We start from the raw sequence: 15,700 nt of genomic DNA, 5'->3' as shown, positions 1-15,700 counted from the left end.
CCATGGATAGTTTTCCCCTTTAGTCTCTAATTTTAGCTCGTTCTGCAATATTATTATTTTATTTACTTATTTGAATGAAGAAGTTTTATTTTTAATGTTTGTACTATATACATAAATATATATATAGGAAAATGTTAGGAACAAAGAGAAAAAAGAATATATAGTTTGTTTTTGTTTCTACCAAAATGCATCAATTTTGAAATACCGAAAAAAATATATGCCAATTTTATATTATTACATTTACTTATTAAAAGTTTATTCGAAAATTGTATCTAATAATTTTGTCACGGTACCGATATTTTCGTGTCTGTATTTTAATACATTTTGACTATAAATATAAACCAAACTGGCTTGTAAAAAAATTGTTTTTTTGATTACCATAGGTATAGTAAAAAGAAATCCATTATTTTTGTAGGGATTTTTTTTTTTAAATTAATCAAGGACTTATATAACAGTTACACTTAGACATGCATAATTTAATCCACATTTCCGACAGTTAGCCTTTCACAGAATTGTTGCATCTTTGAAATCAAAATTAAAAGAACGGAATCAACAAAACCAAAATTGCACATGATTTGATGTTACATTGTAGATTTCTAGTTTTTGTGAAAATAAGCTCTACAGTTAGACTGGGAGATTAACTTTTGCTTTAGAATATGCGTTAGAAGTGTAAGGAAATTGCCCCTAAGTGATTTTATTATACACAATACAGTCATAAAAATTGTGCCAATATGGCTTCACAACATTAAAACAAGAAGGGGAAAATATGCCTGTTTTTCAAAATATATATTTGCATGAAATATTACAAGTTACAAAATATCAAGATTTTTGAGTGCTGGCTGGGAATACATCTTTTTACAACTTTAACTATGCATGTAGATCATTTGTATTTGTTAAAAAAAGATCTGCAGTTAACTGGTGAATTAATTTTGTTTACGACCCAATAGGTATTAACAGTGGATTCGACTATTTGGTCTTTTTACGAATTCCAAATCGAACTATTTGGTTCGACTTTAGTTTTTGATTTAGAAAAATTCGAATGTGGAAGCTCCACTATTTTTGTAGATAACTGAAATAAATTTGTCATTCGAAACAAATTCAAACAAAAATTTAATAGAGGTTGAGCGAATATCTGTAGAAGAGGTCTTATATCGATAAGAAAAAATATAGTCATAAGTAAATGTGTGGAAATATGGAACATATTTCCAGATTTTGTTTAAATATATTGATGATATATTAAAAAGCACCCAAGTTTTCTACCCTCATTTATACGGCATATTGTATGCACAAAGAAGCCATTAGCGAAGAAAAAGTGCAAAAAAAAGTAATGTTAGATGGCTATGAAAATGTGCATTTTGATTCCCTCTTCCTTCCTTCTTGTATTCTTTTTTTCGCACTATTACCATTGTTCCAAGGTGTGTCGGCAAATAAAAGTAAGCAAATGTTGTCTTGATGAATATTTATCAATATTTATAGCTTGTTATTGTTAGATAATTCCTTGCTTTTCAAAAAATTCTCACCTTTATTAGATTTTGGTGTTTATTAGGATGTACAGAGTGAGGACTCAAAAATTAAAAACCCGTTTTCATTTCTACAGATTTTTATTTTGTGCCATTTTTATGTGAAATTTTTAAAATCAAAAGCTGTTAATTCAACAATGTCCGCCTTCATTCTGAATGATGGCGTACATACGGAGACAAACAGAAAAAAAAATGGCGTTGATAAGGTCCAAAGACAGGTTGTTCCACTCCTCTGTGATCACGGCCTTCAGAGCATAGATATTTGGGTAAGAAATCCTATTTGTGTTTCCCTCCAAGACACACCAAACAGCGAAGTCCGTGGGGTTCACGTCAGGGGATGCTGAAGGCCAGAAGGCAGCCATGTTCTCTCTGTATAATGCTGCACCTTCTTGGACGAGTGTGTCCACATCAAAACATCAAATTGTAGCTTTTTGTCAGCTCTTTTGAATGTCGAAAGTACAAAATTGCAGGATTCTAGTTTTTGAGTCTTCACCTAGTATATTTTTTTTCATTCACATAAATATAAAACAAATCCAATGCGCGTCAATCAAATACATATATAAACGTTCGAGTTTAAAATTTCAGCTTTGAGTAGAACTCAAAGAAAGTGCAATAACCTAAAATGTCAATCTGAAATATGCCAATATGTAATTTAAAATATCCCATTACAAACGGTAAATTGAGAACATTTTATTCCATTGGCCGTATTTGTCCTTGATATATTCCTTTAGAGAATATATTTTTGGGGTTAAGGCAGCATATCTTGCTGCTGCCGACAGGTGTACCGTTTTTAATTCCAACAACTAGATAGGGGCATACTTTGTGATTAATTTGACAATTTAGTGTTTCAAATTGCGAAGTTCACTACTTTGGTAGTGAAATCAGCACCAGTAACCCCAAGGTCAAATAAAAACGATTCCCATGCAGTGTTTATCTGAGCCTTTTTCTTCTAGGCCCTTTTTATTACGACTCACAAATCCTTTGAGCAAATGTATCCCCTTTCTTTGCAATTTTATAATTATATAGACTTTTATATAAGTTTGTAAATTATCTATTATGTCTACTCTATAAAAAAGACCAATAATTAGGGAAAGACATGCCACTTTAATTTTCAATTGTACTCATATGAAGATTAAGTTAAAGTTGATTTATAACAAATAAAATATGCTTAAAAAATATTGACATAGCATCTAACTTGTATTTTTTTTATTGTTGTGAGGGTTACAAATTGAAACATTACTAAAGTTTAATTTAAATTATTCTAAATAAAGTATAAAGTAAAACTAGTATTTATGTCGTAGTTAAGCATTATTTTATTTTTTTGTATAAACATGTTAGATTTGTCGAACTGATAACAAGGTCTAATCTCCCAAAAAAATCTAACATTATAGTCTTTTTCCAAATTAGTTATGGAGTTTTTTAGTTAACTGATAAAATATCTGGGGATATATATGCCTTTTCCTTCTTTAGTTGAAAAAAAAAATTATTTAAATATTTCTAAATAAAAATTTTAATTTTTTTATTGTTGATCGTAACCCTTCGGTCATGGTGAAACTTTATCAATTTTATGGCCCCCTGATCTTAATGTACGGATCTTAGATTTAGAATCCTTCAAGAAACTACCTGATTAAGTCGTTGGAAAAGTTACAAGCCAGGTTTGTGCCGTTGTTTTTTGTTTATCCTCCCCATCCTGTATATTATATAAAGGACATATCTTCCACCAAACGAGACTCTTTGATCAAACACGATCTACCTCCCAAAAAAAAATATAGACATTTTTAAGCATAGTTTTTATTATAGATCGGCTGGTGATTGGAATTCAACACCAATGATACTTTCATCAGGAAAACAAGACCAACATCATGTAATTTTTAATAAATTCTTTTGTTGTGAGACATATTTTATATTTTAGGATTATTTTATCTTGTTACTTCTTTTTTGTATTATTACATTATTTTTAAAATTTCATTGTTCTTAATTAATTAATTGATAAATATATTTTCAAATCTCTTATTCACACACTACTGCCACCGTTTGAGACGCACTGCTTCATTAAAGATTAGGTTTTGTTGAATTCCAGTTAATAGCATTTCTATTTTAAATATTAGAGGAAAAAAATTGAAACCACAAAATGATACAAAAAAAAAAAAAAAAATTTCGATAACCCAAAAAAAAAAAACCCAGATTGGGTTTTTATGTCTACATATGTATGTGAAAATAAATATATTTTTTCTACTTCATTAATATTTTTTGCACAGCACATTTCAGAGGGTTTGAAGGTTTTTACATTTTTTTACGCTCAAATCTGTTTGCAGACATACATATATGCAAAAATCATTATAATATTACTCCATATTTTTTGTCTTGGACATTTGCATAGATTATCCCCCATTGTTTTGTAATTGTATTCTCTGCTGTACCTCTATTACAAATGGAATAATATTCATATACATTGCAAATGGGTTGTGAAGGTTTACACTTTTTCGAGCCAAAACATGCAATACATTTAACTTTGATTATGTCCCCATTATTTTTTAGTACAAGGTTACAATGGTCAAAGAAACGATAGCTGCAAGAAAAATACAAAAGTTTTGTCTATATCCCATGTCTCAAAGTGTAGAATGTTGGAGTGAGAACCAAAAAGGCTAAGTGTGAGCAATGTCCAGGGTCTGTCCCGAGAAGGCTGCAGATACCGTTGGCATCTCCCCCCCCCCCTGATTGTTTAGAACATCAAGGAGTTCATTACTCCCCTATACAAACAAGGAGAAATAAAACTTCTGAACAAAAATATGGCATCCATGTTCCCCCACCCCCCTCAATCCCTTACTTCAATCCCTTGGGATTTGCAGTTTGGGGCATCTTGAAGAAAAATGTCGGCCTCGCCATATAAATTTGCATTCGTTGCTATCATGGCAGCGTGGTAAGAGGTAGACACTACCTTGATTGTCAAGAAATGTGAATCTATTCACCAACGTGTCAAGGCTGGTATTCCTTATGAAGCAGAACATTTGAATGAAAAATATAGCTAAATATAGTATTGAAACATATCATAAATTGGTTTGGTGTTGTTTTGTCTTAATTCAATAAAAATCATGTTTTTCATAATTTAGTTATGTTAATTGGTCCCTATTAGGTAATATCCTAAAATATTTGTGCACGCCAGACGTATCTCATTTGATACATGAGTTTTGACATCCTTACTTTGAACAATTTGAAAAGGACGTCATGTTTTCAATTTAAAATATATAATTAATGGATTCGTAAAGAGAAATTGTGCCAAATCTTTACTTATGACGTTTCAGTTTTATGAACATAAAATATGTGTTTATTTGACGAATTACAAATCTTATTTTATAGATGTTATGTGAAAAAACCGTCACTTTGTTAATTTGAATTTTTTTAAATCTCAATTTCTTACAAGTAACTCAAAATCTCGATTTAAAAAAAATCAGAAATAATTGAATTTGACCGATTTTCAAAAAACAAAAACATTTTTGCGTTAAGAAAGGAGCAAGGATTATAATTTCAAAACACCAGAAAAGTTATAATCATGTATTTACCTAATTATAGGTTTAATAATACTCTGCAAAACTTAATTCCCTCATAGAAATGCAACTAATTGCAAAAACGATTTTTATTATTTATAATTCCTATGAATACGTTTATCTATTTGTTCTATAATTGGACAGAAGAAATAATTGTGTAATTTGTCATTTAAATATATATATATTTATTTATTGAACATCTCAGAACAGCAATTTGTTAACTATTCTCAATGGCTTTTAGTCAATCAGATCATGCTAATTGATTTCTTCTTGGACTTTTGAAAACGTTATAAGTATTTTGCGAAAAGTACTTCAAGATTGTTGTACATGTTCTTAGTCTTTAAAAAAAACTAATATGAGCTATATCGGATATTGACTAAACATGCAATTTTTTCCCCAAATTTTTGCGGAGATTTCGAAATAAAAAGAATCTCCTTCTGTAAGAAAATGATATAATTTTTTTCATAAAAAGATTTACTGATTGAATTTCTAATCAATATGAATGAAAATCTTTCAATCTACACCTTAAGGGAAAAATAAATATTTTGTAATATGAGTACAAAAATAAAAAATGTATCGGAAATAGATATAATAAGTATGTACATATAACTAATATATTTGCAAATTTGCACAAAAAAAAAATATATATACACTTATTTTTATAACAAATGAATAATTTTAATTTGCAGTATCGGGAGGCTGGTCGGACTGGTCCTCATGGAGCTCTTGTAGTGGAAAATGTGGCTCTAGTTTCATCGGTCGAACACGGAAATGTGACAATCCATCTCCTCGTTGGGGAGGCCCAGAGTGTAACGGCCTCTACATTCAAAAAAATAAATGTACGCATCATGTCCTCTGTCCAGGTAATGATTTCTCAAGTAATTTACATTTTTATGCATATTTAATATTTAATTATGTGCATGCTCCCATAAAAAAGACGTTAGTAACAGGTGTTTCTCTGTTACCTGTCTATTAATCGTTGCGTCTCTTTCGTGGAACCATAATTTATTCATAGTATTTTTTAATGCCGAAAAATACGATATTCTTTAAAAAATTTGTTTTTTTCTATTTAAAAATATGAGGGTTACCTCCAAATAACGCACAAATACACACGAGGTAGCTTTCTAAAAGTGAAAGCAAAACATATGAACAGAGTGTATAAGTATATCATACCGGGTCAGCTATAGCTCCATAAAGCCATTATTACTCCTAATTGATATTGGTTTATTAAAAAAAATTGTTTTGCAATTTATCGGATTTCATATGCTGTATTATTGGTTACAATACGTCAACAAACAATGACAATGGAGACATAAAGACAACAGATTACAGATCTTCTCCCTGACAATCACTCTACAACAGGATGTTGTAAATATTGTGAACTGTTCTTTTGAGCTGGTTTGCAAGGTCTGGAGGTTCATTAACAGCAGCTTGTCCAGGAAGTGGAGGACACAAAAGGATTGTCAATGAAGACTTCTTGACAATTTTGGCCTTTCAAATTCAAGTCTGGACAGCTCGGAGGTGATAAAAGGATTATGAAGCCAGGGTTTTATGCCACTTATCCATCAGGAGATTCATGTCAGCTACAAGGCTTCATCTATGGAATATGGGTCTCCGTGAAGAGGAAGGACTGTAAGGTACCCACTACCGTAATAGTGATTCCCTGAATGATTCCTTTGAGGAGTATTGGGCTGATATGTCCAGTCACAACGTCATCAAGGTGTGTAAGATAGTGTTGTGTCGGTCCTTTTTAGGATGAAAGACCGCGGTCCACTCCAGTCTGGTACCATCTAGTAAATTAAGTCTATTTGTCAATCCTTACAGATGGTTAAATCGGTCTCTCGTTACCTCAATAAGTGTGTTTTCCTTTTTTAATAACTATGTTATATAATACGCTAAATTATATAATTAACTATTAATATATTATCTTCGTAATATAATGAAGTAGATATTTATTTTTTTAGCCAGATATGTGCAATTATCAATTAGTTAAGGATTGGTTCCAAGGACCAACAGTCCTAAGCACCGGTCCTAAGATTGGACTGGATTGAATAAATAAAGATCGACAGAACACTAGTGTAAGACCTTTTGGCCATCCATGGAGGCCATGGTGGGTGCAAAAGAAGGACATTTTTGAGAAATATTAATCATACTAACCAAAACTGTGCTTACCAACACTGTATGTAAAACAAAGGGCTTCTTGTTTCAATGTATGTATTAAAGCAAGAAAAAAAAAACCAAATAATAATGTTCCACCAAATAACGGATAATTATCGAATTTCAATATTAGATTGTAGCTAGTTTTTTTTTAATGTACAATATGTAGGTACATAGATGTAAAAAAATAATAACAGGAATAGGTACAGGGTGGCCCCATTTTTTTGAATATTAGCATATATAATATGCTAATACAATGATTATTCCATACTTAAAATTGTGTGATGCTTGGTGTGTATGCTATATATATAATACACATGTATGTATAGCGTAGGTAGTAGTGCTTTAACAAAAAAAAAAAAGATAAAAACCGTTTCCCGATTTTCTGTTTTATTTAATTTTTTTCTATTTAATCTTATTGAATGTTAGAATGAAGGAATAAGAAGTGAAAATAAAGGGAGAGTCTTGAGCCAAGAAAGAAAAATAGAAGTGTTTTCATATCTTTTTTTTCTTTGTATATATATAAAAGCCTTGTCATTCAATGAATCTAAGAATTTTTATGCTCTCCCATAACCGTTTATGTAAAAGACTAGGACAAAAAATACCCGTTATTAGTAACTATGAACAATAAGGAATGATGGGCCAATATAGTACAGTAATTCTTCCAATTACGAGACACTATGTTTGTAGAGGGCTAAGTAGCATACTACAGATACTGTCCATTTTCAATTTGAAGAATAATGAGGGGACTTGTAGGTAATTACTTTGACTTGGCTAAACAATAGTTGGGATTATTCAAAGTAGCACTTCTACCTGTGGGCCTTTTACATTTGATCAATGTAAAATATAAGTTCATATTACTCACAGAAATAGCTGCCTTGCAGGTCGTTGGAAGGTAACATTTTAAAAAGTATTATTATATTGATTTATTGGCCAGAACCAAAAAAACATTCCGGAGTCAACAACAGAAGACTTATAGCCAATTACACCTTCAGGAGTAGAACACTGGTGGGTTGTTGTGAAGATTTGGCGGAACATGGATCTAAATAATGGCAATGATGATGCCTCAAAGATGACAGGGATCTACAGTAGACAGAAGAAGGACTTTGCAAGCTACTACTCCTCCAAAACGACTCGGGATTGTCTCCAAGACAACTGCTATGACTGGGTATCCAGGGATATTTGGCCTCCTAGATCCCCAGGATCAAGAATCATCTTGAAAAGCCTTTTTCTATTAATGTAAAAACTGAAATGAAACTTTGTTAAAATCAAACTACTCTGCTCAAATTTTAATTGAACCAAACAAAAGTCAAACTAAGTATTGGACAAGGGATCAGATCTGTATATGTTGCTTAGAAATTTGTAGTTCCCATGAGTAGGTTTTCCCCGCGGTGCCCAAGAAATTAAAAAATTAAAATAAATTGGGAACTCATTGCAAAGACCTATACCATCATGCAGGGAAAATATTTCTTTAAATTTAACGTTCGTTACTTTTTTTAATAAATGTAATAGTCGTTTGTTAGTCAAAAATCATTTTTAGAAAAATGCTATTTAAAAGGTGACATGGCTTTGAAGGCCCAAAAAATTATCATTACCACCCCTTGAGCCTTAAAACCTACAATAAATATTTTAGCAAAATCCATTTTTTGGTTTTTGCGTGATTCCTGGATAAACACACCCAAATACACTGACATTCGCATTTACTATTTAAATTAATTTACGTGGAATTTTTCAATTTCATTTAACACTTCTTGGAACAATATTTAACCAAGACAGGTCAATCCTTCTTTTGCAAGGATTTTGTACTAAACTATATATTTTAAGGCCTTATTTGTACAATACACAAATATAATACTTAACAAAAGCTCCATGATATTTAACATCGATTATTCGATGAAATGATGACTCATACATAAAAGAAATTAAGAGATTGGATTATTGAAAAGCAAAATTACAAATAACTATTTTTTATTTATGTTTAAGAAAACAATAAATATATATCTCAAATTATTATACGTCAAGTAACGTATATATAGATAATATTTGGTAATTTATGACTCAGAAGACATTTCAGCAGAATGAATGAGGGGGGAAGGGGTATCATTTAACTGCGACGTCCTGTCTTAGAAATGAGAATACATCTGTATGTATTCACTAGACAGGATCCAATTAAAAGTTTTTCTTTAGTTCATACATGGATGAAGCTGTTTTTTTCTTCTTTTTTATCTTTTCTCATTTTTATTATTATTATTATATATCTTTCCTTGGAGGGGAAAAAAATAAATAAAAAGAAGGGAACGGAAGTCTTTAAAATCAAATATAGAAATAAGCTCAAATATTATAAGGAATGTGTTATTTAAACTACATACATATAAATGTCTTCAAAAATCTTTGGAAAAGGCTGCAGGAGAAAAAGCAGTGATCATAAATTAATTCAAATTTTGCATTTAGTTACAATAATAAATTCGGGAGTTGCTTTTTCTTCCTTTCTCTCAATCTACATTTTTTACCTACTTTCAAAAGAATATATTTTTATTTTACAAATTTTATTTGTTATTAGTAACTTTATTATTATTTTTTGTCTATTTCGGGCCTCACTCCTTATATAATCAAGTTGTAGATAATTCAATAACAAAGCTGCCCTACATAGAAGATATTCTTATTAGTACAAAGTGTGCAACTTCAAAGTTTTGTATTTCAAACTTTTATAAATTTCCCTCTATAATGAAAGATTTCTATGGTTTATAATGCACTTTTTTTTTTATGATATATCATTAATAAGTATAGATGTAAAATAAATCAAAATAATTGGAATTTTTTTGTTCTATATTTATCATGTTGTTCTCTGTATTGTCTCTTGCAGACTTTTCACCCATAAAAAACAGAAAAAATGAGTGAAAATCAGTATGTATTAGTAATAAGTGTTTCTTTCTCGGGATTCTGGGGTTTTACACCGATGGAAAGTTCCAAAGTATATATTTCAGGGGGCCGCATCAATGCTTCCGTTTGTGTAATGAGTAGGAATCACGCTGTAAAAGTAATATTGGGATTGACGATGTTTTATACTATAGCACTCGGGGAGGGGGAGTCTAAAGGGTATGGTTTTTTGTTGTTTTTTTTTTGTGGGGGGGGGAGAGGGGATTGTTGTGGGTTTTTTTTTTTTAAAGTACAATAACAATTTTTTTTTTTTTTAAATATCAACAATTCAAAGCTATTTTTGAGAAAAATTTTGAAAAATTAAATTTCAAATTTTAAATTTTTGGAGAAAATTAAAAAAAATCATAGCTATTTACAGAAAATTTAATTTCTCGGAACTTTTTTTTTTTTTTAGATTTCAAAATTAAGAAAAAAATTAAATTTCAAACTGTAAATTTTTGTAGAAAAATATCAAATATTAAATTTTTGGAAAAAAATTTCAAAAATAAATTGGGTGGGATTCTTCTAAAGTTTTCTTAAAAATATAATAGGGTGCCATCATACGCTGTAGTAGTGAAGAACGTGCGTCTGCTGACGAAAATAAATATTGACAAAAAATTATTTGAGATAATATTTCATAAAACTTACTGCAATTTAACTATTGAGTTTTCATTAGTCGATATATGAAAATCAATTAATTTATTCCATTTCTAATAGACAAAAATGGTTTTCATAATTTGAAATTTGAAAAATTTGTTGTACGCAAATAACTCCAATGATAATGATGCTAGAAATGCTAAAATTGGATCCATCAAATACGGTGTCATGCAAAAACTATACATTGATGCATTTTCTTCAAATCTAGTAATTTAAACCTGATTTATGCTGGAAAACCCAACATTTTTAAAACCTTTACGAAATCTCCAATAACTAATTACCTAGACATTTAATCATTTAGAACAATCAGCTATCTATTTAACTTTTTTTACGGGTTGGATTAAGTTACGAAATTTTAAAAAAAGTCTCTAAAAACATGTCCTGTACACTAATATTAATAAATAATACTAGCTTAAAGTTTAATATTTCTTCCTAAATATAAAAAAATGTCACATTTCCCAGCATTTATTATTTAATAACGGGATTCATTTATTTCTTGTTATCTCTTTATTTAGAAATTATTTTCGGGAATCCCATTTATAGACGATTTCCAGGGAGATGACAAACTCTAGTATTTTTTATCTAGCCATTTTTCCTACCTATGGAATTATTGTACATAAATGGTTATTAATTGTTCACAAACCTTAATAAGAGTCTATCCAAATTCAACCAATCAGCTTTCAAAACACTAAAAATGGGAGGGAAAAGCAAAAAAAAATGGCATCTGGCAAACATAAGTACAGTGTACAGTTTTGTGTTTGTGAGGTAACGCCGTAACATATATATATATTTGGGTATTTTAATCAAAAAAAAATCTGTGAAAAAGAGAAAAATAATGAAAAAATATTATTGTGTATGCTCTATATAATAAAATATTTATTTCTTATTCTGAAGGTCTTACAAAAACAAGGTGGGGAAAGGATGGATAAATCCTTTCTCTTAATTGGTTTTATATATAGATATATATATTTTAATATATTAATTAGACAATGAAAGGTTTTGTGTTTTTATAATAATTCTAATAATTTCCCTCTTTTTCTTTAATGTAGTCATAGAGCCAAGTTGGGGCTCTTGGAGCATTTGGAGTGCCTGTAGTCCAGATTGTATTCGTGTACGTACAAGAAAATGTTCTGGTTCAGAGGAAAGCTGTCGTGGTGGAAAGGATCGTGTCTTTGTGGGATGTAACGAGGGGAAATGTCGAGGTAGGGGCTTTCACTTTCTTCCGGCCTGAAATTTTTTTAGCCCATATTTTACAAAAACAGGTTATTTATATTTTAAGTAGTATTGTGTTAATTACTTGAGAGATAATTTGTAAAAGTTGAGCAAAGATTTTTCATTAAAAAAAAACGTATGAATTCATGATTGGACAAATATATGTTCTTAGGATCTATTTATGTGTGCAGGTAGGAGGGGGAAGGGCGTTTTGAATGGGGTGCTGCATAAGGATTTTAAGTTATAGAAATGTGTCCCAAACTCAAATACTAAAAAGTTGCAAACATATTTTTTATATTTTCAAAAATAGTTATTAATCCAAATTTAAAATAAACTTAAATTTAGTTTGCTGGGATTCCAACCAGTCAAAGGATTGAGTAAAAGCAATTTCACCACATACTTTTGATTAGTGGAAAGTTTATATTGAAAAAAGTAATATTTGGAAAATATGTTTGAAACATATATACTGTGATTCATAATAATGAAATTTCTTTTCCTCAAAGGTTGTCGTTATTATTTCACTCCTGAGTAATTAATTTCATTTTCTACTATTTTCAAACATATTCAAATTCTTGCCCATTTGATTGTGTATGTCCTTCCTTCCTGATCTAATGAAACGTCATAACAGCTAAGCTGCTCTCCTTCAAAAAATTATGTATATTGTCAGGGTTACCATGTTGTTTTTCGGTTTTTTTAACATAGCGAAATACACGCGATTTTAATCACTCGATATGGGTTCTTTCACTTTTATATTTTCTTACAATTAAAGGAGTGGTGTGAACTTTTCATACACACTTAATTTTATCATATTTTTTGATAATTCATTTTTTTATTTGTATATAGATAAACGAACGTTTTTTGGAGCTTCTTCCACTGCCAATGACTCAGGTAATTAATGAATAATTTACATTAATAATAAAATATCCACATGACTTGAAGATAAATTTTCAAGTACCTACATATGTACGCATGTATGTGGGAGCAAATATTTATTTAAGCCATCTGCTATTTTTATTTCATTCTTTGTTGGTTTGTTTTAGTCAAACACTTGAGATAAAAATAAAAGGATTATACAAATAAAAAAAAAACGTATTAGGTAACAAGAAGAAGTTCCAAATATTCAAGTATTCTGTCTGTTTTTTGTTTGTTTGACTTGACGAGGACAAAAAATATATCCAAGTAGAGCCTTGTTATAACAAATCCGTTTAACTTTAAAGTGCTTTAAAAGTATAAAAATAAGTAAACATGGAAAAAGACTTTTGCTGAAACAAACATTTATTTTCTTTTTTTAAAGCAAAAATTTTTTGATGATTTATACGAAAAAAATTATATAAGAACACAAGATTTTTCAAATCTTATATAAGACAACTTTTTTGCTGACTCATTCAGTTTGAATTTTCTTCCTTTACACTTATCTTGTACTTATATATTATGTATGTTATATCAAACAATGAAAGTATCCTTCAATAAATGGCCTTTCCAGGATGTTTAAATATGGGTGTACATTGTGTACTAGACTGCTCCGTTTTCGGGATAATATACATCTCCCCCTGCACAAAGACATATTCTACCGGGGATCATCAAGTAACTGACTTTGCCAAAGTTTAAAGCTTCTCAGGCGGTATCCAGCCCATCCAAAAAAAAAGAAAAAAGAATTTATGCTTTTTTTTTTTTTTAAATTTATAACAATAGATATGAATTATTGAAATTTGTCTCCAAAAATTTTTATATATAAATTATAATTTTGAAAACTTTTACAGAAAATTTAATTTTTTGTACACAGGTGTGGATTTTTTAAGTTTTTGTCCAAAGAATGTAATATTTAAATTATTTTCAAAAAAAAAGATTAAAAAACCAAGCCCCTTTAAAAAAATACATATATAATCTCGCAGACCCCCCTGTACCCCGGCTGTATTTTTTAGCTTGCCCTTTTTTTGGAATAGGCAAACTGAAGAATTAATTTTCTTTCTCTAAACTACTGTCATAATTATTTCATTCCTGAGGAATGAACTTTTTTATCTACTACATACAACATACCATTGATCTATATGAAACGGAATTCAACATTTGTCTCCGGCTAATAAAAGCCGGAAAGTAACTATGATAAATATTGGAATTGTTTTGTTTGTTATTTATAATATTACCTAGATAGAAGAAGAGTATTAAAGATAGGGGGACCATGCACTAGTTATAAGATAGAGATTGAACTTGTTCATATTAATTATGTTTGTTTTTAATTAATTGTTAATATTATTAAATCATTATAGATTGTAGATATAGTTGAATAAAGCCCTAATTTGGTAACAACAGTAACCATGAGGATTTGTTATAGAATTATAATTGTTACTCCCTGATGGGCTCAGAGTATAATTAAGAATCGACATGGGTATAATTCATGCCTATGTCTTTGTGTATTGCCCCTCGTCACAACTGCTTGTTCCTGAATTAATGAAATGTCATGACAGCTAAATTACTCTCTTCCAAACATAAGTTTTACCATTTTGATTTTCAACTATCTCTTTTTTAACATTCCTAAAATGCTCCCCATTGCCATCACTGCATATGAATATTTGATATTGGGGAGAAGAGTTGCTCTCACGGAGACTTATTTTAATAAGCTAACAAGATATATACGTACACGTACAATGAATGTGGTAACCCACCTTAATACAAGATAATATTTCTCCTTGTTCTTCAACACCTATCACATAAGCTCGGAGATGTTATGTTTGATTTTTTTTTTTAAATTACAATTTTTTAATTATAACAACGCATTTGGGACCAGTACATGAGAACTAAATATTGCCTATTTTGACCCAAAAAGACTATTTTTCAAATTGAAATGGCATGTACAAAGTCAATAAGGACCTGAAACCTCGAACTTTTTCAGGAAGAGGAAAGTAATAACCCGAAAACGGGGACAGTCACATGCAGAGTACCTAGACAAAAAATTTGATTCCTTTTCTTTTAATATTTCTGTGTATGTTGAATTATTAATTAATATTATCTTTTAAGGAGGGGAATCTGGGGGGGAGGGGGCAAATATAACAAGAACCAAAAGGGGACTGAGCATATCATAGAATATATGTTAATCCTTTAATATATGGATAAATGAGGGTGGCTCGAAAGGGATCCACATTTAAAATTTCGATATTCAATATAGGAGGAGGATCAACTCAGGTATTTTATGGAATAAGTCACGCAACCTTGAGTATTTTATCTCCTGATTATATTTGATACGTGAATTTTCGAGTCATCCATTTGAGCAGTTTGTCTATTTTTTTTTTTTTTTTTTTTTTTGCCTCAAAATCTTATTGAATGTGATTGCGAACTATATTTAAATGGATCATTAAACTGAAGAAATGGGAATTTCTGTCTTATTATCTACCAATGTTGAGCCAGTGCTCAAAAAAGTGCTAAAACCATTTGTTTTGCTCAATTACAAATATAGTTTTTGAGGTTCTACATGGATTTTTTTTAAGTAAACATCATCAAAAATAATCAGTCAGTTACTTTGAAAAACTAATCTCAATTGATAACCATTAGCTCAATATTTATTGCTTAACAATAAAAAATCTTCGATTTTGTCTGATTTTCGAAAACAGAGACGAAATTTCTTATAATTAGGTGATGGGGCAACGTGGATAAATAGGCAACGTGCTCAGAAAAAAAAAACTTGAATTGAATGTGTGT

General features: G+C 30.0%; 1 protein-coding gene across 1 annotated transcript in view; it reads left to right on the top strand.

Annotated features, from left to right (window-relative positions):
- The window catches only part of LOC121119624 (netrin receptor UNC5C), a 119,573-nt gene that overhangs the window by 64,255 nt on the left and 39,618 nt on the right, over positions 1–15,700 (top strand). The window contains exons 5-7 of the mRNA XM_040714339.2: positions 5,755–5,928; positions 11,845–11,997; positions 12,851–12,895. Of these exons, the coding sequence (XP_040570273.1) occupies positions 5,755–5,928; positions 11,845–11,997; positions 12,851–12,895 (372 nt within the window). The remainder of the gene's footprint in view (positions 1–5,754; positions 5,929–11,844; positions 11,998–12,850; positions 12,896–15,700) is intronic.

Source organism: Lepeophtheirus salmonis, chromosome 6 (assembly GCF_016086655.4).
Source record: "Lepeophtheirus salmonis chromosome 6, UVic_Lsal_1.4, whole genome shotgun sequence".
Classification (NCBI taxonomy): domain Eukaryota; kingdom Metazoa; phylum Arthropoda; class Copepoda; order Siphonostomatoida; family Caligidae; genus Lepeophtheirus; species Lepeophtheirus salmonis.
The sequence above is the reverse complement of the archived record's forward strand: the minus strand, read 5'-3'. Positions and strand labels throughout refer to the sequence as shown.